This window comes from Parambassis ranga, chromosome 2, assembly GCF_900634625.1.
Source record: "Parambassis ranga chromosome 2, fParRan2.1, whole genome shotgun sequence".
NCBI lineage: Eukaryota > Metazoa > Chordata > Actinopteri > Ambassidae > Parambassis > Parambassis ranga.
In genome coordinates, this window is record NC_041023.1 from 44,537,985 (window position 1) to 44,564,850 (window position 26,866).

Consider the following 26,866-nt stretch of genomic DNA (forward strand, 5'->3'; position numbering starts at 1 on the left):
GGGATTTCTGTTCTCATTTTTTAACTCTGATTTCCTGATAGCAGCACTCACACAGCTCAATGCTGAAGAATCAGATCCTTTCATAAATATGCACTGCAGCTAATACAGCCAGAAAACATTCACCCCTTCACTCAAACACACACACAAAGAAGGACAAAAAGACCAACAACAACAACCAGGAAGTACCCAGACCATGCCACTCAGACCATGTTAGACACACAAATGTTCTCTTGCTGCCTCATATATCCATCCACTGACAGTTACCATGGTAACCAGGTCATCAGTGTTATTCAGCTCACCTGTCAGTGATCAGAATGTTAAGATTGATTGGTTCATGTTATCATCTATTATCATATACTGTTACAACATCATAAAGATTATTCATAGACATTTATTGTATATATGTACATACAGATTTTATAATGGACTGTAAATACAGTATGTCAACTCTTCATATTTGCAGTATGTATGTTCCAGCTCATGAGCTCAGCTATGGTTCAAAGCCTTGGTCCTCCACTCACTGTGATCCTTTGTTGTACCAGGTGTAGTTTTGGTGGCTACACATGTGTTCAGAAACTATTCTGTTGTAGCAGCTGAGCTTTACGCCAATCCACTGTCACCACAAACACGTTCCCTTCTCTTTTCTTCTTCTTCTGTGGTGGTTCCGCCTCCTTCTGGCTTTAGTCAGACTGTTTCTCTTACAGTCTGTTCATTCCTACAAGCCACAGCCCTCATCTGTGATGCAGGGAGCCAAAGGTGACAGGAACAGGTTACACTTACCAAAATAAAAGTCTGTGTGAAGTACTTTTTTAAATACCTGATATAGCGTAGATTGGTCAAAATCAAACTTCCATAAAATTCTTTCAACAATTTTTTTCTCTTCTACATTTCTTTACAGTACTGTTTAGCACTTCCTAGTTTTGTATATTTTGTCTATGTTCAACTAATTTCTGATGATATACCTTCTTGTTATTTCTAAGAATACTCTTACAGTCAGATTTTTGACCAATTATTGCCAATTAATACGTCCTAATACACCAGAGGCTATACAAATGTTACATGCCAGTTTGAGGAAATGATAAAGTGCAGAGATGCAGTGCACCTTTTCAGACTGAATATGTCTCAGCATGTGTTGCCTCCTGACAGACAGCTAAAATAGTTTTAAAGAGATTAGTTTAACAAGGGGAAGCCAATTCATTACACTGCTCCAATAAAAAATGAAATGAATGTGTTTTTTTATTTTTTGTAGACACGTACACAATTCAACATGACAGATGTCAGTGACAGGGAATATGTTGTTATGCTTCAAGTAAACTTGGTTCAAAATCTGTGCATACAGCCATCAACTGTACGAGCAGACCCTGTTTATGTGCAGCGATCTCGATCTCCCACCTCATCTTACATTGCAGACATCACTTTTCACACTCACATAACTGTGAGCAAAAGGAAGCGTTGATGTTGTGCTCTGTCCTCTCATGTCTGTCTCTGAGATGGGTCTGTGTGGGTTCTCATGTGGCGAGTTAGATGACCAGAAGTACGAAAACATTTGCCACATGTTTTGCAAGAATATGGCTTCTCACCTGTGTGGGTTCTCATGTGGACAGTTAAATCACAAGATTGCATAAAACATTTCCCACATGTTTTGCATGAAAATGGCTTCTCACCTGTGTGGGTTCTCATGTGGCCAGTTAGATGCCCAGACATACGAAAACATTTGCCACATGTTTTGCATGAAAATGGCTTCTCACCTGTGTGGGTTCTCATGTGGCCAGTTAGATGCACAGACATACGAAAACATTTGCCACATGTTTTGCATGAAAATGGCTTCTCGCCTGTGTGGGTTCTCATGTGGCGAGTTAACCAACTAGATCGCATAAAACATTTCCCACATGTTTTGCAAGGAAATGCCTTCTCACTTGTGACAATTCTCTGACGTGCCTTACTTTTCCTCTTACATGAAAATGGTTTTACACAAGGTTTACATTTTAGAATTTTTTTTCCTGGAGGACAGGTATGAGAGAGAATCACGTCACAGCTTATTTCTGATTTGATATGATTACTTTCGGAAGCAGAAGTCACTATAGAGGTCTGAGTCTCTGCATTCAGTACATGCTGCTCTCCCTCATGATTGCTGCAGTGAACCTGCTGTCCCTCTTTAACCTGTGGGGGTTCTGGTTCCTCACAGTTCAGACTGCAGTTCTTCTCCTGGCAACAGAGCTGCTGATCAACTAAAATCAGCTCTTCCTCATAATTGTATTGTGAGCGAGATCTGGAGGATTAAAGCAAACCAGAAAACAGAATGTGATGATCAGAAATACATTACAGTTCAAAACAATTGCAACCTCCACAGTTCAAACAAGTAACATGACATTAGCATAGTGAATGCACACAGGCAAACATTTTGTTTGTGTATGTAGTTTGAACGTAGCATGTGAGTTCATCATTTCAGCTAAATCTACCCTGCTTGGGTCTTCAATTGCTGCACGCACGTTTACTTTTAATTCAGCTGCTGTAGCCTACAATTCACGGCAGGTAAAGTGTATTAGAAACTGCCTGACACATGTCAAGCAATCTTTTTCAGTTAATATAGTTTTTATTGAGGTTATTTAAAAACGCATATAGCGAACAGACTTTTTTTTTTATTTCATGCTGGCAGCACACCACGGTTTCTTTGAACTTCTGTTCAAAGATACACGTGACAAAATCTATAAATCAAGACACAGAGCTGTGGCACATGAATGTGGCACAGAGCTCAGATTTTACATTAGAACCCTACAGGAGTCACAGGATTCACTGCTTGTTTGTAGGTTCACATACCTGTTCTGTGTAACTGTATCTCAGGTGTCAGGATAATGTTCAGCAGTGGGTCCTGATGGTTGATCTCTTCTTTGTATTGGATGACAGTCGGGTCAAAGTGGTCCAGACTGGAACTTTTGTCCTGGTTACAGAGCTGCTGGTCAGACAGGATCTCTTCCTCCTTACAGTCATGTTGTTGAGGGAGACCTGGAGGGACAAATGGACACAAAGACTAATGTGATGATGGAAACATCTAAAACCTGGAACAACCAGATGAGTTAATGCAACATTAAAACACTAACAAACAGAAAATATAAACATTCAGGTTCTGATGGAGACTGACTGATATGGAAAGGATTTTCCACAAATTTTACATTTTAGAGACATTTTACCTTGAGGAGCGTTGTGAGAGAGAACCATGTCATGGTTTGGTTCTGGTCCATCATAAGCAGCAGTTACTACAGAGGGATCAGTCTGCTCTTTCAGTTCATGCTGCTCTCCTTCATGACTGGTGCAGACTTCCTGCTGTTTCTCTTTAACCTGTGGAGGTTCTGGTTCCTCCTGGTCCAGAATGGAGTTCTTCTTCTGGTTACAGAGCTGCTGGTCAGCCAGAACATCCTCCACTTGACAACAGTGTTGTTGAGGGAGATCTGCAGGTCAAAGGTCAGAAGAAAACAGAGAGTTTATGTGATCTCCATGACAGTAGCTCATTTGTCTGAACCTCAATGATTCATCCAGGTCATTTCCTTTGAAAAGCTTGAAGCAGGACAACTGGACTTGTTAGAGTTCCTTGAAGATGTTTAGCTGCTCCTACAAGCTGCTTCAAGCCTCTGAACAGTTCAGCACCTTCTTATACTAAAACTAATGATACACTTAAAGCTTTTTGTTTTTACAGTTGGTTTCACTTTTTGGTAACATTAGAGCCTTTGTTTAGATATTTATTCAGAATACAGTTTATTCACATACAGTCCACAGCAGCTCTCATTAACCCTTCAGAGTGCTGAAGTAAAAAACTGAACACACCTTTACTGTCACATCATGTTTAATTAGTTAGCAGCACAAACATGTTCATCTCTCCAGTTTCACTGCATGGTCTCCTAAATATACACATTGTGCTTCTGATCAACAGTAATCTGTTAATATGATTTGTCTTCTATAGAAGCTGTTTAACCCTAACTAGTAATGCCAGATTCTGATTTCCAGTTTTTGATTGAGTTTGACCTGCTGCTACTGATTTTAGCTGATTACGATTTCATTTTTTTCAAACCACTTCACAGTGGAGCTGTAATCGGGCCTTTTTTCTATCTTTAGATCAAATAGAACAGAAAATTCTCAATCAGCTTTTCACTAATATAATGTGTGTTAACAGAATCAGAACAGGTGAACAGACACTCTTCAAGTCTGCCATTATATAGGGGAGCAGCTATTTTCTATACAGCAGCAGATCATAGCAGAAGTCATTTAAGGTCACCTTTCCTATAGAACAGGTCTTTACCTTGTTCTTTTATCAAAAAAAAGTGGAGAAGTGCAAGAGCCTCTCCAGGTATATAGGTAGGTGTATAAACAGCGCTGATTCAACAGATTTAGATAAGACCATACTGGTTTTGCATGATGAGCAATAAAAGAAGGAAAGAAAGGCAAGTCAGGGTGATTTGTCACCAATAACTCCAGACAGCCATTCACACATGCCAGATGGTGACTGTTATTACCATTCTATATACTCCTACATACCCGGGCATAACAGGCTCGTTAACAATGTCTGTATATCTTTGCTATTGTTACTTTTAATGTCGCATCTTCACAGCTCATCACCGGACAGTTTGAAGTATCGCAGGAATTCCACACTTCTTCAGTATCCTTGACTTAATTTGATTTTCTATAAAACTTACTAACACATAAACAGTAATAAAAACACATTATAGTATAGAGTAATAAACACTTAAAAGAATGAATACTTCATGTTAGGGACACACTTCTAGATATGTGAACCCACACTGCATGATAACACCGTGCAGAATCAAATCTTTCACCCTTCAGAAATAACAGCAGCTGCTCCGTAGTTTTCAACAGTAAATAAACGAAGCACAGAGCTCTGAGGAGCTGAAGCAGAGAGAGAAAAGCTGGAGGGACACATCTGTAGCTTCAAGTCATGAAGTCAGTGTCCTCCTGTTAGAAACACTATGTGTTGAATGTGCACTCTTTTCAAACAGAGCCGTTGTTGTTCCGTGACATTGTCATGTTTACATACCTGTTCTGTGTAACTTGATCTCAGGCTTCAGGAGGAGATCCAGCAGTTTGCGCTGACGGTCCATCTCTTCCTCGTACTGGACGATAGTTTGTTCAAACACTCCCATTATTTCAGCAGCAGCAGCAGTTAGCCGCTCGCTGATAAAACCTCTCAGAAACTCAGCAGCAGCCATTCAGATGTGATAAAACACTCACAGTAGTTACACTTCTGTTCAACTAGCGAACAAACTACTTCTTCTTCACATGTGGTGTGCTGTCGCTGTGCTCGTCTTTATCTGTTCCCTCTACTTCCTTCTTTTCTTCTTCTTCAGCTTATTGGCGGTGGGAGCCACCCTGTAAGGCGCATTACCGCCGCCTACCGGACTGGAGTGTTAAAGCAGCAGAACAAATAAGACAATGCAGTGTGCTACTAGAGAAGCATAAAAACTAGAAACAGATAAGTAACAAATAACCTAGAATTAAAAATAAAATTAAAAACAATGATAAGATGATTTATCTTTTAACTAATATAGAATTAAAAGATAAATCATCTTATCATTGTTTTTAATTTTATTTTTAAAATAACACACCTCTGTCAGAGGGTCCAGGTCCTCTCCCACAACATGGCCGCATTGATGATTCTGTTGAGTCTGTTGATGTCCCTCACCCTCAGACTGCTGCCCCAGCAGACAACAGCATACATGATGGCACTGGCCACCACAGACTCATAAAACATCCTCATCATCGTCCTGCAGATGTTGAAGGACCTCAGCTGCCTCCGAAAGTAGAGGTGACTCTGGCCCTTCCTGTAAACAGTGTCCACGTTCTTACTCCAGTCCAGTTTGTGGTCCAAGTACATTCCCAGGTATTTGTACTCCTCCACCACCTCCACACTGACCCCTTTGATGCTGGTAGGGGTCACTGGAACCTTTGTCCTTCTCAGATCCACCACTAGTTCCTTTGTCTTTGTCACATTGAGCAGTAGGTGGTTGCTCTCACTCCAGGTGACAAAGTTATCCACCACGGACCTGTACTCCCTCTCATTACCACCAGTGATACATCCAACCACTGCAGAGTCATCAGAGAATTTCTGGAGGTGGCAGGTCTCTGTGCAGTAGTTGAAGTCTGTGGTGTAGAGAGTGAAGAGGAAGGGAGAGAGGACGGTCCCCTGTGGAGCCCCGGTGTTGCTGATCAGTCTGTCTGACACACAGCTCTGTAGGCGTAAATACTGTGGTCTGCCAGTCAGATAGTCCACCATCCAGGACACCAGTGGGGCATCCACCTGCATCGCTGTCAGCTTCTCTGGCCTGATGGTGTCAAAAGCACTTGAAAAATCAAAAAACATGATTCTCACAGTGCTTGCCGGCTTATCCACGTGCAACAGTGACATCTGCAGGATTTCAAAAATCATTGCAGGCAACCTGGATAAGGAATGTGGAGAGAGAATGAACTAGGTCCATTCATTCTGACAGGTGGACACCAAGTGAATGAAAATAACTAGCTGATAATAAAGAGCTGACTGAATGGAACTATGTCTATTCCATTTTTTTACAGAATGTGAAATAAAATAATTTATTTTGAAATTTAATTCAACAAATTAAACAAATTAAAGACCATGATCAGCTCATCTCAGAGAGGACAGACGCTATCATTAACAACAATTAGGAGGTGCATGAGCTCAGTAACATGGAAGAAAGTCATTTACTTATTTTTCATTTCAGAAAGATGCGCATTGTCGTAAAAGTGTCATATACAGTCATATACAGAAGGTTTCTTTAGGTCAGGATGCTGTCACAGTGCAATGTTTCCCCTCTGCGTTGTCATGTATCTGTCCATCCCTTCATGTATCAGTCTGTCTGTCTGAAGCAGTTTGACTACAAAGGACATTCAGGAGCTCAGTAAACACTAAAATGATTTTTGTGCCTGCAGTGGATCTGTTTCCATCTGAAACAACACCTGTTCACAGAAGCTGCTATTATTCCCGAGCTGTGTCACTATGACAACAAATCTGCAGCTCTTTTAAATGAAAAGGTCATCAGCACAGAAACACTCAAAGTTCCAGCGACAGTTTGCATGTTGATGTGACACGTTTGTCCACTGTCTGTGGAAACGTTTACATGATACATGTTTCCACAGAAACGTTCAATGACAACTTTGAAATAACGGACACATCTTTCCACCAACTTTGAATTGAACTGAGCATCCACAACAACAGACTTATTATGTCTGAACACTGACATCATTACAGAGCTGAACAGAGTCTGTCTATGAGGATATTATACTGATTATATATATTATATATTTTACAAAGATGATCTTAGAAAACATGATGTTTGTTTCCTTCAGTGAGCTGTGTTTGTTTCAGTGTTCAGGTTTGTGGCCTCTAGGAGCTCAGTGCTGTCCTCAGCTTCTGTGAGGAAACATGCAGGAAACATATTGATAACATGTAAATGAATGGAGAGCTTCAGTCTGACATTAAAGTGTTATTTCAGAGTGTCAGAATATCTGTCATGTGTAGACTCAGCATTAAAGATTTATTACTTTGTTAAAGTTACGACATCAAAATAAAACATAGCTCACCTTTCTTCTTTTTATGAAACATGTATCCACATGCAGCCATGACGACAAGAGCAAGAACAACAACAACAACTGCAGCAATGACAGGGCCGGTCAGGTTATCAGGCTTCACTGATGAGAAGAGAAGAACAAAAGGTTAAGAAGAGTTTTATGATAATTTAAACTAAGTGAAAGACCAAAAAATATGAAATCAATCTACCTCTGTTGGTTCTGATCAGGGTTCCATCCAGCTCAGTGATGATCCTGTCCTCAGCACCCTCAAACTGAAACACACAGTGGTACCTCCTCCAGTCTTCAGCTGATGAAACATTCAGATCAACACTCATCTGGAAGGTTCCATCATGGTTGGGGAGGATCTCTCCGTGCTCCACACCTTCATGAATCTCCTCTCCATCTTTGCTCCAGAACATCAGGGCTCTGTCAGGGTAGAAACCTGTAGCGTGGCAGCTGACTGCAGAGGAGGGAGTCTTCTGGAGGAGAGACACTGAGGGAGGATCTGGAGGGAGGAGATCAGGCAGAGATAATGGAGGTAGAGAGAGAAAAGAAACATGAAGACATCACTAACTTTTATATATAAATATAAATGCATTGTGTCAATGTAAGTTTTAAAACTTGTAGAGTCCATAACAACCTGCAGAGGACTGATTCACTGAGTTTATCTGGTTTCTGGACTCACACAGATCTAAATATCAACTTGACTAGTTGTTGGAGGAAAGTAACCACAAAGTAATAATTCTATTTTACTGCTGGAGAAATAACACAAAGAACCAACCTGTTCTCATCAGAGAGCTTCTCCCATGTTCTAGAAACATCTTCAGCCACTGTGGGAAACGATGATTGATGAGGTCCTTATAATACTCTATTACGGTGCTGTTTCTGTCCACCACCTGTTTAATGATGCTGGCTTGAGGACTCAGAGCGATCCATGTGAGGGTCTTCAGATCTAATCTAAGGAAGTCTTCTCCATTATAACCATAATGTAGAAATCCAGAAGACTCTCCTGTTGTTTCATCCAGTTCACAGCCAGCTATACACTGTAAGATGATGGCACCTGAAAGGGGGGGGGGGGTCACATTATTAAGAAGACGTTCAATCTGTAAAAACTAACAATGGATTTCTATTTAGATTTCATTAAAGACATGATACAGTACCTTCACTTTGGATGGTTTGTCTCAAACTATAGATTGCAGATTTGTAGAGAAGAGGCATTCCCACAAAGCACTCCTGACGGCCTGCCTCTACTACCTCAGGATTCTTGTTAAATAATTTAACAAACCAGTCCTGTTTTATTTGAAATATCTTGTTGGTGCTGTCACAGCGAGTCACCTCCACATCATCAACCTTTACAACAAATATGAACTCTGACACATTCTGGAGTCCAGACGATGCAGTGATGTAAATCTTCAGTGTATGTTTCACTGTAGAAGAAACATGGATGATGTCAGTGAATAAATAAATACAAATATGATCATAAATATGATGCATTCAGTGTTCTCATGAACTTGTGGAGCAGAAATAAAGATGATAAAGAATGTGTTCTTACCTGCTGATGAAATGTGACAGAAGAGAAACAACAAGAAGAACAAACACATCTGATTCTTCATGGTTAAACAGATGTCTGACAGAAGAAGCAGCTGGTGGAGCTCCTTTAGAAGAGACTGGCAGAATCTAAAAGGAACACAGCTGATGTGTGTGTGAACGTTTTGGACGGATAAAAAAAAGAAATATTTATGTGGGAGAAACAGAAGAGAACCTACATTTAGAGAGCTTCTTCTCATACATGTGTATAAATATGTCCAGCATTAAATTAGTTGTATTTACTTGACCGTCATTAATCACAAAACTGTGAGATTCTGTCTGTATGTAAAAGCATCAGTGATTCTGGACACATCAGCAGAACAAACTTGTGCTAAAGATGCTAAAGATGAACATTTAAATAAACTGAGACATGTTTCTTGTGTCAGGTTTGGTATTTTTTTAGTTCCAGGGTCACACAGGCCTGTCTGAAACAACATGGACTCTGCTGACCAGCATGGACCCATTGAGTCACTTTAAACAACTTTGATCAATGACAGAAATCAGATGTATAATAAAATCTAACACAACAGACAGAAATCCTTTGTCAGTTTTTACAGACTGAAGCTATCAAAGGATTTCTGTCTGTTTTGTTAGATTGTATTATACATGTGTACAGGAACATTCTGTACACTTCAGCAGAAACACTGATGTCAGTAAATCCAGTATGATTCACTGTTCTCAGTAACATGCGACTAAAAGAAGAGGGACTGTGACAGAGCGGAGCAGAAATAAAGCTGATAAAGAATGTGTTCTTACCTGCTGATGAAATGTGACAGAAGAGAAACAACAAGAAGAACAAACATCTGATTTATAACACTGAAAACATGTCGGCTACGCCAGAAAAAAACTAATGGTGGAGCTCCTTTAGAACAGACTGGCTGAAGGTGGAAGTAAAACTTCATGTGTGAACTTGTTGGACACATCAGAATTTAAAGAGACAGAGCAAAACCAATGCTCATGACTGAAGTGTTTCTGATGTGTACAGTTCATTTTAATGTTTATATTTCTAATCACTTTAAAGAGTTTCTAGTTATAAATGTTTTTTTCTTCCATCGTGTTACACACATTAGAAATAATGTGATTTTTTTCATTTAGTTGAAGGAATGTAATTGATGGTTGCTGCTAAAGTCCAAAAACACTGTGATCATGTAACATGTTCTCACCTGAGGAGCTCATAATAATGTAACAACAAAGTTCTCAAACAAGTCTGACACACCGCAAACCCATCTGGACCACAACGACCAGACACTTTTAAGAAGATGAAAATTATATCTAGCGCCCCCATGGGGTCACATGGATAAGATCACATACATTAAAGCCATACAACTCAATATATTTCAGAAACCGTGTGATTGTGTTTGTGATCACTCTGCTGCAGAGAGGCTCCAGGTTCGGTGAAACACTTCAAACACATCAGTTATGGTCCACTAGGGGGCAGTGTCTCATCTGATTTTATATTACACAAGCAGAGCAATGGACTGTCAGGCTTTTTATGTTCTGCTGCCTCCTTGACTCCTTCATCATAAATGTGTGTAAATAAGAACAGCACACAGTCGTACTTCCTCCAATCATCAGTTCCACCTCACACCAGAGTTTCATTGATTAAAACACACACATAGAAAACTGAGCAGCTCCTTTCTGTGACTGCAGGCTTTAAGAAGGTGCTGCTGATCAGCAGCTCTTAATGATTGATCACCATCAGGTGTGCAGAGCTCAACGAACCAGGTGCTTCCTGCTCTGGTCCTGTGTGTGTGTGTGTGTGTCTGTGTGTGTAGCACACAATAACACAGAACAATAATATAATTAAAGCTGCAAGCAGCGATGACGGGCCCTCGCACTCCTTGCAGTCCGCGGGACTCGCAGCCACCTCCTCCCCTATCGTCCCACGTCCTCTCTCCCACCTGTACCGGCATGAGCTGTGGTCTGCAGGGCAGAAGAGTACAGCAAAACACACATATACAAAAGACAGGTCCTCCGGCCAGTAGGTGGCGCAGTTACTGTAGCATATCAGAATATTAATCTGTGTAGTGTCCCATGTTCCATATGAGACCTCTACATGGAAGAAGTGAAGAGACAAGCCCTGAGTTCCTTTCCTGGACCCACCCCTACCCACTGGTTTAGATACATGGATGAAACCAAACGGTCATTCTGCCTGTTGTCATTTTGTTGTAGGAGGAGCAGAGGGAAACAGAACAAATCTGACAATTGATAACGGAGGACGTGAGGCTGGAGAGGGAGGGAGAGAGAGAGAGAGAGGGAGAGGAGAGAGAGAGGGAGAGGAGAGAGAGGGAGAGAGAGAGAGGGAGAGAGAGAGAGAGAGAGAGCAGAGAACGAACGGACAGACCTCAGCTCATTGAGAGGATGGTGGACAGCAGTGATTTTTATCCATCCATCCATCCATCTTCCACCGCTTATCCGGGGCCGGGTCGCGGGGGCAGCAGTCTAAGCAGGGACACCCAGACTTCCCTCTCACCAGACACTTCCTCCAGCTCCTCTGGGGGAATCCCGAGGCGTTCCCAGGCCAGCCGAGAGACATAGTCTCTCCTCCCAGTGGGACATGCCCGGAACACCTCCCCAGGCAGGCGTCCAGGAGGCATCCGAACCAGATGCCCGAGCCACCTCAGCTGGCTCCTCTCGATGTGGAGGAGCAGTGGCTCTACTCCGAGCTCCTCTTGAGTGACTGAGCTTCTCACCCTATCTCTAAGGGAGCGCCCAGCCACCCTTCGAAGGAAACTCATTTCGGCCGCCTGTATTCGCGATCTCATTCTTTCGGTCACTACCCAAAGCTCATGACCATAGGTGAGGGTAGGAACGTAGATTGACCGGTAAATCGAGAGCTTCGCCTTCCGGCTCAGCTCCTTCTTCACCACAACAGACCGGTACAGCGACCGCATTACTGCGGAAGCTGCACCGATCCGTCTGTCAATCTCCCGCTCCATTTTTCCCTCACTCGTGAACGAGACCCCGAGATACACAAACTCCTCCACTTGGGGCAGGAGCTCTCCTCCCACCCAGAGAGGACAAACTACCTTTTTCCGGTCGAGAACCATGGCCTCAGACTTGGAGGTGCTGATTCTCATCCCAGCCGCTTCACACTCGGCTGCAAACCGTCCCAGTGCACACTGGAGGTCCCGGCTCGATGAAGCCAACAGGACAACATCATCCGCAAAAAGCAGAGATGAAATCCTATGGTTCCCGAACCAGATCCCCTCCGGTCCCTCGCTGCGCCTAGAAATTCTGTCCATAAAAATTATGAACAGAACCGGTGACAAAGGGCAGCCCTGCCGGAGTCCAACATGCACTGGGAACAGGTCTGACTTACTGCCGGCAATGCGAACCAAACTCCTGCTCCGGTCATACAGGGACCTAACAGCCCTCAGCAGAGGGCCACGGACCCCATACTCCCAGAGCACCTCCCACAAGATGCCGCGAGGGACACGGTCGAACGCCTTCTCCAAGTCCACAAAACACATGTGGACTGGTTGGGCGAACTCCCATGAACCCTCCAGCACCCTGCGGAGGGTATAGAGCTGGTCCAGCGTTCCGCGGCCAGGACGAAAACCACATTGCTCCGGCGTGGTTCGACTATGGGTCTAATTCTCCTCTCCAGTACCCTGGCGTAGACTTTCCCAGGGAGGCTGAGGAGTGTGATCCCCCTGTAGTTGGAGCACACCCTCCGGTCCCCCTTTTTAAAAAGAGGGACCACCACCCCGGTCTGCCAGTCCAGCGGCACTGCCCCCGATTGCCACGCGATGTTGCAGAGGCGTGTCAACCAAGACAGCCCCACAACATCCAGAGACTTAAGGTACCCAGGGCGAATCTCATCCACCCCCGGTGCCTTGCCGCCGGGGAGCTTTTTGACTACCTCGGCAACTTCAGCACAGGTGATGAACGAGTCCACCACTGAGTCATCAGCCTCCGCTTCCATAATAGAAGGCGTGTTGGTGGGATTGAGGAGACCCTCAAAGTACTCTTTCCACCGTCCAACCACCCCCTCAGTCGAGGTCAACAGCTCCCCACCCCCACTGAATACAGTGTTGGCAGAGTACTGCTTCCCCCTCCTGAGGCGCCGGACGGTTTGCCAGAATCTCTTTGAGGCTGACCGATAGTCCTCCTCCATGGCCTCCCCAAACTCCTCCCAGGCCCGAGTTTTTGCCTCTACAACTGCCTTCGCCGCAGCACGCTTGGCCTGCCGATACCTATCAGCTGCCTCAGGAGTCCCACAAGCCAACCAGGCCCGATAGGACTCCTTCTTCAGCTTGACGGCATCCCTGACCTCCGGTGTCCACCACCGGGTCCGGGGATTGCCGCCACGACAGGCACCAGGGGCCTTGCGGCCGCAGCTTTGGATGGCTGCATCGACAATGGAGGTGGAAAACATGGTCCACTCCGACTCAATGTCTCCAGCCTCCCTCGGAATCTGGGTGAAGCTCTCCCGGAGGTGGGAGTTGAAGATCTCCTTAGCGGCGGGTTCGGCCAAACGCTCCCAACAGACCCGCACAGTACGTTTGGGCCTGCCGGGCCTGTCCAGCCTCTTCCCCCGCCAACGGATCCAACTCACCACCAGGTAGTGATCAGTTGACAGCTCAGCACCTCTCTTCACCCGAGTGTCCAAAACACAAGGCCGAAGGTCAGCTGACACGATTACAAAGAAACACAGTTTCTGTGTCCAGTGATCAGGTCGCCGAGGCCCCCGCCTTCGACTGCCACCCAATCTACTCTGCACCGGCCCCTTACGGTTCCTCCCACCGGTGGTGGGCCCATGGGAGGTCGGCCCCACGCCGCTCCTTCGGGCTAAGCCCGGCCGGGCCCCGTGGGGAAAGGCCTGGCCACCAGGCGCTCGCATTCGAGCCCCAACCCTGGGCCTGGCTCCAGGGTGGGGCCCCGGCTGCGCCATACCGGGCAACGTCACGGTCCTTGTTCTTCTTTCCATCATAAGGGGTATTTGGACCGCTCTTAGTCTGGCCCATCACCCAGGACCTGTTTGCCTTGGGAGACCCTGCTGGGGGCATTAAGCCCCTGACAACATAGCTCCTAGGATCATCTGGGCACTCAAACCCCTCCACCACAGTAAGGTGGCGGTCCACGGAGGGGATTTTTATGTTCTGTGTTATTTAAATGGTCACTTATTAAATTGTTCTTGTCTCTGTGTTCTTAAACTCTTCTAACCTTCTTACATTATGTGTTTCATTACCTATTTATAATTTAAGTAAACTTTTGAACAGCTTCTCAGTGACAGCAGTAAATCATTTATTGTTCTGTTATGTACAATATTTACAAAGACACAGTTTGAACATTTCTAACTATTTACCAGTGGGCATTATGAAAATGTACAGTTTATTATTTATAAAAGATCAGCAGAAAATACTATTCACAAAGAACATATATATAAATATTTGGCTGAGCAGGAGTCCTTGGTGCTGTTGCTGGACTGGATGATGCCACGGTGAAGACCTTGGAGTCCTCTGGCTGTGAGTGGGACATCATCTGGGGGAGGGGGGTGCCTGTCTCCTCTGTCCACCACATCGTCCATCAGGGTTTGCAGAGCTGACGATCGGCGGCTGCCATGTTACTACAGATGTTTTTAAAACGGGCAAAAATAATTAGTGTCATGACGATGGTCAGTACACCTCCTCCAGGACAGACAGCTGGTCCTGCAGGGAGCCCCACTCTCCTCCATCCAGCAGTAATTCTCTGGTGCAGTGACAGACCTGATGCTTAATGACACATTAAAGCAGTGGTTTCAGGGTTATTTGCAGGGTTCTTACACATTTAGCTATATATATTTAATTTAAAGTATTAAAATTACAAACAGACCCTGTATCAAGTCTTAGAAATGAATAAAATATAAATTACATTTAATCATATTTGTCTATCTACTGGTTATATGGCTAGCGTTTGCTCAGTAGCTGGTATATTAATTATGATCAATAATATGGTTAAACAGCAGCTTACCGTCACCTCCCCACTGCGCTCTCCCAGCCTGAATAAAATGAGCCGTCACCGGTTTTGCTGCCGCTGGAGCCGCCTCTCCTCTTCCTCCAACAACAAATAAATATATTAAAAAATTCCAAATGTCTAAATCCACACTGTTGTCCCGCTTGTTGTGTAGTCCGTGTTGTGTCGCTGTCGCTGCTTTTGTTTTTCCCGGGGCAAAATTTATGACGTCGCGCCACAATCAGGAAGTGCTTTGAAGGCCAGACCGTCCCATTTACCAACGGTTGAGGATCCTCCGGAGGATCCTCAGGAGGACGCGGCCTCCTGAGACCGCGTAGGCTGCGTCCTCCGAAGGATGCAGACCCTGAAATGAGACACAGCTACAGTGGCTCTGTCTCCTTCCTTTTTAGGGGCCATATGACATCATCATTTAGATGCATCCTCTGATTCTTCTGTCAACATCAGACACATCACAGTTTGATCAGTTTTCAGATCACACACAGCAGTATCAATAACACTGAGCAGACATTACACACTCCATCAAAGACACACACACACACACACACACTGCTCACTTATAATAGAGATAATAAGTAAAGTTCTTTACAATAAATTCACATTTTATTATCACTTCACGCATGTCACAGTATACATGGCAGTGAGTTAAAGGTGCAATATGTAGTCAGAGTTAATACCAAATATTGACACTAGGTGGCAGCACTTGAGCTAAAAGTTGTTTCCTCCTCTCCTGATTTTTGTTTCCACTCATTTACTGTACAACATGTTTCAATTCAATGTTATTTATATGAAAAACTATGTGTAGTATTTCTATGTGTTTAGCTGACCTGTTGTTCAGGTTCCATTGGACACATATACTAGATGGAAGCTGCAGCAGGATTGACTGATGACTGATCACAGGTGTGAACAATCAGCCGGTGATGAGTGGAGCAGGAGCAGCTGCCCATGCTGCAGAGACACAAACAGCAGCAGCACTCTGTGACCCATGTCCACTCTGTGTGTCCTCCAAACAGTCTTCCTCATGTGCCTTCTCTGCTCATGTCTTTATCAGGACAGCAGTCAGGTCCAGCCCTCTGGGGGATTTCTGTTCTCATTTTTTAACTCTGATTTCCTGATAGCAGCACTCACACAGCTCAATGCTGAAGAATCAGATCCTTTCATAAATATGCACTGCAGCTTATACAGCCAGAAAACATTCACCCCTTCACTCAAACACACACACAAAGAAGGACAAAAAGACCAACAACAACAACCAGGAAGTACCCAGACCATGCCACTCAGTCCATGGCTGTGTCCCATTTCAGGGTCTGCATCCTTCGGAGGACGCAGCCTACGCGGTCTCAGGAGGCCGCGTCCTCCTGAGGATCCTCCGGAGGATCCTCCACCGTTGGTAAATGGGACGGTCTGGCCTTCAAAGCACTTCCTGATTGTGGCGTGACGTCATAAATTTTGCCCCGGGAAAAACAAAAGCAGTCACAGCGACACAACACGGACTACACAACAAGCGGGACAACAGTGTGGATTTAGAAATTTGGAATATTTTAATATATTTATTTGTTGTTGGAGGAAGAGGAGAGGCGGCTCCAGCGGCAGCAAAACCTGTGACGGCTCATTTTCTTCAGGCTGGGAGAGCGCAGTGGGGAGGTGACGGTAAGCTGCTGTTTAACCATATTATTGATCATAATTAATATACCAGCTACTGAGCAAACGCTAGATATATAACCAGTAGATAGACAAATATGATTAAATGTAATTTATATTTTATTCAATTGTAAGACTTGATACAGGGTCTGTTTGTAATTTTAATACTTTAAATTAAATAGCTACATGTGTAAGAACCCTGCAAATAACCCTGAAAGCACTGCTTTAATGTGTCATTAAGCATCAGGTCTGTCACTGCACCAGATAATTACTGCTGGGTGGAGGAGAGTGGGGCTCCCTGCAGGACCAGCTGTCTGTCCTGGAGGAGGTGTACTGACCATCATCACCTTTGGAGGGTGAGGATACATATTTTATAGCTTTTCATATTTTAAGCTGCTTTGGAAGCCGCTCTGTGGAAGTTATTATTTTTATTTTTGCCCTTTTTAAAAACATCTTTAGTAACATGGCAGCCGCCGATCGTCAGCTCTGCAAACCCTGATGGACGATGTGGTGGACAGAGGAGACAGACACCCCCCTCCCCCAGATGATGTCCCACTCACAGCCAGAGGACTCCAAGGTCTTCACCGTGGCATCGTCCAGTCCAGCAGCACCAAGGACTCCTGCTCAGCCAAACATTTATATATATGTTCTTTGTGAATAGTATTTTCTGCTGATCTTTATAAATAATAAACTGTACATTTTCATAATGCCCACTGGTAAATAGTTAGAAATGTTCAAACTGTGTCTTTGTAAATATTGTACATAACAGAACAATAAATGATTTACTGTGTCACTGAGAAGTTGTTCAAAAGTTTATTAAATTATAAATAGGTAATGAAACACATAATGTAACAAGGTTAGAAGAGTTTAAGAACACAGAGACAAGAACGATTTAATATACAATTTAATAAGTAACATTTAAATAACACAGAACATAAAATCACTGCTGTCCACCATCCTCTGTATGAGCTGAGGTCTGTCCGCTCTTTCTCTGCTCTCCCTCTCTCTCTCTCTCTCTCTCTCCCCCTCTCTCTCTCTCTCCCCCCTCTCTCTCTCTCTCTCCCTCCCTCTCCAGTCTCTTCTCCTCTGTTATCAATTGTCAGGTTTCTTCTGTTTCTCTCTGCTCCTCCTACAACATAATGCCAACAGGCAGAATGACCGTTTGATATAATAACGATAATATTGCTCCTCACGTGAACTATACTTTATACTATACTACAGTAAACAACAAAAAACAACATTCAATCAAAACGTTTAGTTTACAGCGCCTCGTATCAACAGGACGTCATGTTTGTAAATATAAAACTCATTTTTTTAATGCCACTATCACTACTAGCATTTTAAAACTCTCCAACTACTGCTCTTTACTTACATTTAAATGTGAATTCGGCACTCCTGCCGGTGCCGCTGCCGCTCGCTTGGTCCGTCATTGTACTATTGGACAAAAAGTAGGCCCGCAAAGCATTGTGGGATATTTAAGGCCACGAAGGATGGTAGCGATGCGTCCTCCAAATTCAGGCAAAAGGAGGACGCATTTGGAGGACGCATTTGAAGGACCCTTCGACTTTTGGCGAATTGGGACAGCCTTCGCGCAGCTTTGTGACGTAAGCGGCCTTAAAATGCGCACTCCGAAGGATGCAGACCCTGAAATGAGACACAGCCCATGTTAGACACACAAATGTTCTCTTGCTGCCTCATATATCCATCCACTAACAGTTACCGGGTAACCAGGTTCAGGATCAGTGTTATTCAGCTCACCTGTCAGTGATCAGAATGTTATGATTGAATGGTTCATGTTATCATCTATTATCTTATACTGTTACAACTTCATAAAGATTATTCATAGACATTTATTGTATATATGTACATACACATTTTATAATGGACTGTAAATACAGTATGTCAACTCTTCATATTTGCAGTATGTATGTTCCAGCTCATGAGCTCAGCTCTGGTTCAAAGCCTTGGTCCTCCACTCACTGTGATCCTTTGTTGTACCAGGTGTAGTTTTGGTGGCTACACATGTGTTCAGAAACTATTCTGTTGTAGCAGCTGAGCTTTACGCCAATCCACTGTCACCACAAACACTTTCCCTTCTCTTTTCTTCTTCTTCTGTGGTGTTTCTGCCTCCTCCTGGCTTTAGTCAGACAGTTTCTCTTACAGTGTGTTCATTCCTACAAGCCTCAGTCGTCATCTGTGATGCAGGGAGCCAAAGGTGACAGGAACAGGTTACACTTACCAAAATAAAAGTCTGTGTGAAGTACTTTTTTAAATACCTGATATAGCGTAGATTGGTCAAAATCAAACTTCCATAAAATTCTTTCAACAATTGTTTTCTCTTCTAGATTTTTTTTCTTTACGGTACTGTTTAGCACTTCCCAGTTTTGTATATTTTGTCTATGTCCAACTAATTTCTGATGATATACCTTCTTGTTATTTCTAAGAATACTCTTACAGTCAGAATTTTGGTAGATTATTGCCCATTAATACGTCCTAATACACCAGAGTCTATACAAATGTTACATGCCAGTTTGAGGAAATGACAAAGTGCAGAGATGCAGTGCACCTTTTCAGACTGAATATGTCTCAGCATGTGTTGCCTCCTGACAGACAGCTAAAATAGTTTTAAAGAGATTAGTTTAACAAGGGGAAGCCAATTCATTACACTGCTCCAATAAAAAATGAAATGAATGTGTTTTTTTATTTGTTGTAGACACGTACACAATTCAACATGACAGATGTCAGTGACAGGGAATATGTTGTTATGCTTCAAGTAAACTTGGTTCAAAATCTGTGCATACAGCCATCAACTGTACGAGCAGACCCCGTTTATGTGCAGCGATCTCGATCTCCCACCTCATCTTACATTGCAGACACCGCTTTTCACACTCACAAAACTGTGAGCAAAAGGAAGCGTTGATGTTGTGCTCTGTCTTCTCATGTCTGTCTCTGAGATGGGTCTGTGTGGGTTCTCATGTGGCGAGTTAGATGACCAGAAGTACTAAAACATTTGCTACATGTTTTGCATGAAAATGGCTTCTCACCTGTGTGGGTTCTCATGTGGACAGTTAACTCACCAGAGTGCATACAACATTTGCCACATGTTTTGCATGAAAATGGCTTCTCACCTGTGTGGGTTCTCATGTGGACAGTTAACGCACCAGATTGTGTAAAACATTTGCCACATGTTTTGCAAGAATATGGCTTCCCACCTGTGTGGGTTCTCATGTGGACAGTTAACTTACCAGATTGCGTAAAACACTTGCCACATGTTTTGCAAGAATATGGCTTCTCACCTGTGTGGGTTCTCATGTGGACAGTTAGATGCCCAGACACACTAAAACATTTGCCACATGTTTTGCATGAAAATGGCTTCTCACCTGTGTGGGTTCTCATGTGGACAGTTAACTCACCAGATTGCGTAAAACATTTGCCACATGTTTTGCATGAAAATGGCTTCTCGCCTGTGTGGGTTCTCATGTGGACAGTTAAATCACTAGAATGCATAAAACAGTTGCCACATGTTTGGCAAGAAAATGGCTTCTCGCCTGTGTGGGTTCTCATGTGGCGAGTTAACCCACCAGATTGCATAAAACATTTCCCACATGTTTTGCAAGGAAATGGCTTCTCACTTGTGATAATTCTCTGATGTGCCTTACTTTTCCTCTTACATGAAAATGGTTTTACACAAGGTTTACATTTTAGAATTTTTTTTCCTGGAGGACAGGTATGAGAGAGAATCACGTCACAGCTTATTTCTGATTTGATATGATTACTTTCGGAAGCAGAAGTCACTATAGAGGTCTGAGTCTCTGCATTCAGTACATGCTGCTCTCCCTCATGAATGCTGCAGTGAACCTGCTGTCCCTCTTTAACCTGTGGGGGTTCTGGTTCCTCACAGTTCAGACTGCAGTTCTTCTCCTGGCAACAGAGCTGCTGATCAACTAAAATCCGCTCTTCCTCATAATTGTATTGGTGAGCGAGATCTGGAGGATTAAAGCAAACCAGAAAACAGAATGTGATGACCAGAAATACATTACAGTTCAAAACAATTGCAACCTCCACAGTTCAAACAAGTAACATGACATTAGCATAGTGAATGCACACAGGCAAACATTTTGTTTGTGTATGTAGTTTGAACGTAGCATGTGAGTTCATCTTTTCAGCTAAACCCCTGCTTGGGTCTTCAATTGCTGCACACACGTTTACTTCTAATTCAGCTGCTGTAGCCTACAATTCACGGCAGGTAAAGTGTATTAGAAACTGCCTGACACATGTCAAGCAATCTTTTTCAGTTAATATAGTTTTTATTGAGGTTATTTAAAAACGCATATAGCGAACAGACTTTTTTTTTTATTTCATGCTGGCAGCACACCACGGTATTAAACTGGTATGAGCCAGTCCTGATGTGTTTCTGTTTGTTTTTGTAATTTTATCACGTTAAGAGCGCAGCCTTGTGCAGCCTTTATGTTAGAAGTTATGCACGGTAATAAAAACACTTGTCCGGTAAACTGAAAACCTGCCGGTCACGTTTTCCGCTGCAAAGTTTTTCTAATGGAAACAATTAAAATGATAAATGTAGGCTCAGATGGTACCAAACTGTTGGCTTGTGCCTGCACCGCTCAGAAACTAAATTCCGTCTCAGCAGTGTTCTTCTAAGGGACCCGGTCACAGGTGCGACTACGGCTCGCTCTCTCTCTCTCTTCCTCGCTGTCACGTCATGTTCATAATCTTTATCAAACGTCTCCAAACATAAAATACATTATACTACTGAAGTAAAACTGAAGATTCAACCACACAAGGCATCAAATAAAATATATTTAATATTTGATCCTTATCTTCTATATAAGCGGATTGCATTTTTTTATTGACGGTATTAAAAATGATACTGTCGCTACCTGTGTGCCCCGCTGGTATACCTTAATACCTTAATACCGCCCAACCCTATTGTGCATTGTTTGAATGTGCTAAATAAATATTTTCAATTGCTATATTCTTTGAAACATTAATAATAAGTTGTGTATTTGCAATGCCTTGATTTTAGTCAGGTTAGTACACAGTTATAGCGGTTTGTTTCGGTATTTCGGTTTTGGGTCTTGGATTCCTTATTTTCGGTTTCGGCCAAGAATTTTAATTTCGGTGCATCCCTAGTATTATTAAAAATAAAATGTATAATTAACCTGCTATATGAGATCTGCATACAGCTAAAACCAGAGGTGGGTAGAGTAGCCAAATTTTTTACTCAAGTAAGAGTAAAAAAGTACTGTGTGAAAAAACTACTCAAGTACTGAGTAAATGTTAGAGTAACATTTATTCTTTGTATTGATTTATGGTAATCAGACAAAAGTAAAATAAATAAGATGAAAACATGGTCAGGTGGTCACAGCTATTCTTCCGCTGCTTCACTTGGCTGAGGCAGAAAGATGCATGTACCGAGTAGCGAGTCCACGTTTGGCCAATGTAGCGGAGTAAGAGTAGTGTTATTTACTGACAAATTTACTAGAGTTAAAGTAAAAAGTATCAGACATTAAAATGACTCATATGAGTACATTTTTCCCAAAAAGTTACTCAAGTAAACGTAACGGAGTAAATGTAGAGCGTTACTACCAGTGTTAATTTTGTTGACGAATCATTTTCGTCATAGTTTTCGTTAACAACCTTTTTTTGCTGATAAAAATGAGACGATAACTAAATAAAAACTAACGCACTGTGCCAAAAACGAAGACGAAGTGTATTGACACTTTTGTCAACGAATAGAAACGAGACGAAATTATTGATGGAGACGAGATCCAATGAGAGCAAATTTTGTTTGTGGAAGGGAGGGACCAATAAGAAGACGGCGGCAGAGAGCCAATCAGAAGTGATCTCTCTGCGTAAGGACCCCGCGATGCTGGAAGAAGGCGTACTCATTCATGGTAACACAACACAGGAGAAGAACAGACACACGGACACGTTTGATGTCAAGACAAACAAGATGGTTTGCAAACCACGTGGAGCGACTATCAGCGCTAAAAACACAATAAACATGAAGCGACATTTGCAGACGAGTGAGCTGCACGTGTATCTTTGAACTTCTGTTCAAAGATACACGTGACAAAATCTATAAATGAAGACACCGCTGCTGATGGTTTTACAGCATGCGCACTGTTTCTAAGTTGTCACTGAAGTGTTTTGCTGTAGTTATGGAGTATTCATGAAGAAGGTCATGACTGAACAGTGTATTCAGGGAGAGCAGCTCACTGTTCACTGGTTCTTTTGTGAAAAGGTCATAGCAATTAAATAAAGAGGTGTTTGTTTCAAATAACACAAGTTAAAGCTGTGCCTGTTTTTATTGTACTTCAAACCTTAATTATTTAATGAAAAAAATATATATCAAAGAATGTTAGTCAACTAAATCTGCCGTGGATTTAGTCGACTAGAATTCTTTGATATTTAGTCGACTAAAACTAGACTATAAGTTAAAAAATGTTGACGAAATGTTGATCACAAGACTAAAATAAAAACTAAATCAGAAATTGCTGCCAAAATTAACACTGGTTACTACCCACCTCTGCCTGGTTAATTGTGAAGCAGTGCGCTTAACTTTTGTGCTCGTGCACCTAAGAAAAAAAGTTAGTCTAGAGCCCAGTTTTCGTCACTAAGCCTAATATAAATGTGGCACACAGCTCAGATTTTACATTAGAACCCTACAGGAGTCACAGGATTTACTGCTTGTTTGTAGGTTCACATACCTGTTCTGTGTAACTGTATCTCAGGTGTCAGGATAATGTTCAGTACTGGGTCCTGATGGTTGATCTCTTCTTTGTATTGGATGACAGTCGGGTCAAAGTGGTCCAGACTGGAACTTTTGTCCTGGTTACAGAGCTGCTGGTCAGACAGGATCTCTTCCTCTTTACAGTCATGTTGTTGAGGGAGACCTGGAGGGACAAATGGACACAAAGACTAATGTGATGATGGAAACATTTAAAACCTGGAACAACCAAATGAGTTAATGCATCATTAAAATACTAACAAACAGAAAATATAAACATTCAGGTTCTGATGGAGACTGACTGATATGGAAAGGATTTTCCACAAATTTGACATTTTAGAGACATTTTACCTTGAGGAGCATCGTGAGAGAGAACCATGTCATGGTTTGGTTCTGGTCCATCATAAGCAGCAGTTACTATAGAGGGATCAGTCTGCTCTTTCAGTTCATGCTGCTCTCCTTCATGACTGGTGCAGACTTCCTGCTGTTCCTCTTTAACCTGTGGAGGTTCTGGTTCCTCCTGCTCCAGAATGGAGTTCTTCTTCTGGTTACAGAGCTGCTGGTCAGCCAGAACATCCTCCACTTGACAACTGTGTTGTTGAGGGAGATCTGCAGGTCAAAGGTCAGAAGAAAACAGAGAGTTTATGTGATCTCCATGACAGTAGCTCATTTGTCAAAAACTGAACCTCAGTGATTCATCCAGGTCATTTCCTTTGAAAAGCTTGAAGCAGGACAACTGGACTTGTTAGAGTTCCTTGAAGATGTTTAGCTGCTCCTACAAGCTGCTTCAAGCCTCTGAACAGTTCAGCACCTTCTTATACTAAAACTAATGATACACTTAAAGCTTTTTGTTTTTACGGTTGGTTTCACTTTTTGGTAACATTAGAGCCTTTGTTTAGATATTTATTCAGAATACAGTTTATTCACATACAGTCCACAGCAGCTCTCATTAACCCTTCAGAGTGCTGAAGTAAAAAACTGAACACACCTTTACTGTCACATCATGTTTAATTAGTTAGCTGCACAAACATGTTCATCTCTCCAGTTTCACTGCATGGTCTCCTAAATATACACATTGTGCTTCTGATCAACAGTAATCTGTTAATATGATTTGTCTTCTATAGAAGCTGTTTAACCCTAACTAGGAATGCCAGATTCGGATTTCCAGGTTTTGATTGAGTTTGACCTGCTGCTACTGATTTTAGCTGATTACGATTTCATTTTTTTCAAACCACTTCACAGTGGAGCTGTAATCGGGCCTTTTTTCTATCTTTAGATCAAATAGAACAGAAAATTCTCAATCAGCTTGTCACTAATATAATGTGTGTTAACAGAATCAGAACAGGTGAACAGACACTCTTCAAGTCTGCCATTATATAGGGGAGAAGCTATTTTCTATACAGCAGCAGATCATAGCAGAAGTCATTTAAGGTCACCTTTCCTATAGAACAGGTCTTTACCTTGTTCTTTTATCAAAAAAAAGTGGAGAAGCGCAAGAGCCTCTCCAGGTATATAGGTAGGTGTATAAACAGCACTGATCCAACAGATTTAGATAAGACCATACTGGTTTTGCATGATGAGCAATAAAAGAAAGAAAGAAAGGCAAGTCAGGGTGATTTGTCACCAATAACTCCAGACAGCCGTTCACACACACCAGATGGTGACTGTTATTACCATTCTATATACTCCTACATACCCGGGCATAACAGGCTCGTTAACAATGTCTGTATATCTTTGCTATTGTTACTTTTAATGTCACGTTTTCACAACTCATCACCAGACATCTCACGCTGTTGCAGGCACCCTCTCTGTATAATGCCCTCTTGCCATGGCACAAGTCCTTGTGGTGTGTTAAAAAACTCAGTAAAGTCTTTATGAACCAGAGCAACTGGGGAGGGAGTGAGTTACCAAACTAAGTTATATGAGAACAATGGAATTCCACACTTCTTCAGTATCCTTGACTTAATTTGATTTTCTATAAAACTTACTAACACATAAACAGTAATAAAAACACATTATAGTATAGAGTAATAAACACTTAAAAGAATGAATACTTCATGTTAGGGACACACTTCTAGATATGTGAACCCACACTGCATGATAACACCGTGCAGAATCAAATCTTTCACCCTTCAGAAATAACAGCAGCTGCTCCGTAGTTTTCAACAGTAAATAAACGAAGCACAGAGCTCTGAGGAGCTGAAGCAGAGAGAGAAAAGCTGGAGGGACACATCTGTAGCTTCAAGTCATGAAGTCAGTGTCCTCCTGTTAGAAACACTATGTGCTGAATGTGCACTCTTTTCAAACAGAGCCGTTGTTGTTCCGTGACATTGTCATGTTTACATACCTGTTCTGTGTAACTTGATCTCAGGCTTCAGGAGGAGATCCAGCAGTTTGCGCTGACGGTCCATCTCTTCCTCGTACTGGACGATAGTTTGTTCAAACACTCCCAATATTTCAGCAGCAGCAGCAGTTAGCCGCTCGCTGATGAAACCTCTCAGAAACTCAGCAGCAGCCATTCAGATGTGATAAAACACTCACAGTAGTTACACTTCTGTTCAGCTTCTGCTGTCGCTGGCTGTGTCTCATTTCAGGGTCTGCATCCTTCGGAGGACGCAGCCTACGCGGTCTCAGGAGGCCGCGTCCTCCTGAGGATCCTCCGGAGGATCCTCCACCGTTGGTAAATGGGACAGTCTGGCCTTCAAAGCACTTCCTGATTGTGGCGCGACGTCATAAATTTTGCCCCGGGAAAAACAAAAGCAGCGACAGCGACACAACACGGACACACAACAAGCAGGACAACAGTGTGGATTTAGAAATTTGGAATATTTTAATATATGTATTTGTTGTTGGAGGAAGAGGAGAGGCGGCTCCAGCGGCAGCAAAACCGGTGACGGCTCATTTTCTTCAGGCTGGGAGAGCGCAGTGGGGAGGTGACGGTAAGCTGCTGTTTAACCATTATTGATCATAATTAATATACCAGTTACTGAGCAAACGCTAGATATATAACCAGTAGATAGACAAATATGATTAAATGTAATTTATATTTGATTCAATTGTAAGACTTGATACAGGGTCTGTTTGTAATTTTAATACTTTAAATAAATAGCTAAATGTGTAAGAACCCTGCAAATAACCCTGAAACCACTGCTTTAATGTGTCATTAAGCATCAGGTCTGTCACTGCACCAGAGAATTACTGCTGGGTGGAGGAGAGTGGGGCTCCCTGCAGGACCAGCTGTCTGTCCTGGAGGAGGTGTACTGACCATCATCACCTTTGGAGGGTGAGGATACATATTTTATAGCTTTTCATATTTGAAGCTGCGTTGGAAGCCGCTCTGTT

The 26,866-nt window shown here is 42.7% G+C and overlaps 3 protein-coding genes across 5 annotated transcripts in view; 1 reads left to right on the plus strand and 2 right to left on the minus strand.

Annotated features, from left to right (window-relative positions):
* Positions 1 to 26,866, plus strand: part of LOC114449940 (major histocompatibility complex class I-related gene protein-like) — a 212,787-nt gene that overhangs the window by 167,446 nt on the left and 18,475 nt on the right. The window lies entirely within an intron of this gene.
* LOC114449987 (gastrula zinc finger protein XlCGF17.1-like) lies at positions 1,219 to 20,512 on the minus strand. The gene is made up of 2 exons (XM_028427875.1): positions 19,986 to 20,512; positions 1,219 to 1,748 (listed from the first exon to the last, which is right to left on the minus strand). The coding sequence occupies exons 1-2, from the start codon at positions 20,362 to 20,364 to the stop codon at positions 1,474 to 1,476; spliced, it is 654 nt and encodes a 217-aa protein (XP_028283676.1). The 5' UTR covers positions 20,365 to 20,512; the 3' UTR covers positions 1,219 to 1,473.
* Positions 6,701 to 10,055, minus strand: LOC114449359 (major histocompatibility complex class I-related gene protein-like). 3 transcript variants are annotated; one of them, XM_028426965.1, is made up of 7 exons: positions 9,934 to 10,055; positions 9,143 to 9,267; positions 8,751 to 9,017; positions 8,372 to 8,650; positions 7,799 to 8,095; positions 7,603 to 7,710; positions 6,701 to 7,432 (listed from the first exon to the last, which is right to left on the minus strand). In XM_028426965.1, exons 1-7 carry the CDS (start codon positions 9,978 to 9,980, stop codon positions 7,365 to 7,367), a joined length of 1,191 nt encoding a protein of 396 aa, XP_028282766.1. In that variant the 5' UTR covers positions 9,981 to 10,055; the 3' UTR covers positions 6,701 to 7,364. The 3 variants fall into 3 exon arrangements, with proteins under 3 accessions (XP_028282766.1, XP_028282757.1, XP_028282775.1); XM_028426956.1 differs by having other exon boundaries at positions 9,143 to 9,282; positions 9,934 to 10,042; XM_028426974.1 differs by lacking the exon at positions 9,143 to 9,267 and having other exon boundaries at positions 9,934 to 9,992.

Excerpts from the sequence above, each read along its gene's own strand:
- LOC114449987 (XM_028427875.1), bottom strand. The coding sequence starts at position 20,364 with ATGCAATCTGGTGGGTTAACTCGCCACATGAGAACCCACACAGGCGAG. Across the intron at positions 1,749-19,985 it reads CCACATGAGAACCCACACAG|GTGAGAAGCCATTTTCATGC; the intron begins GTGGGAAGCCAT and ends GAACCCACACAG.
- LOC114449359 (XM_028426956.1), bottom strand. The coding sequence starts at position 9,980 with ATGTTTGTTCTTCTTGTTGTTTCTCTTCTGTCACATTTCATCAGCAG. Across the intron at positions 9,018-9,142 it reads CTGTCACATTTCATCAGCAG|TGAAACATACACTGAAGATT; the intron begins GTAAGAACACAT and ends TTTCTTCTACAG. Across the intron at positions 7,433-7,602 it reads GTTTCATAAAAAGAAGAAAG|AAGCTGAGGACAGCACTGAG; the intron begins GTGAGCTATGTT and ends GTTTCCTCACAG.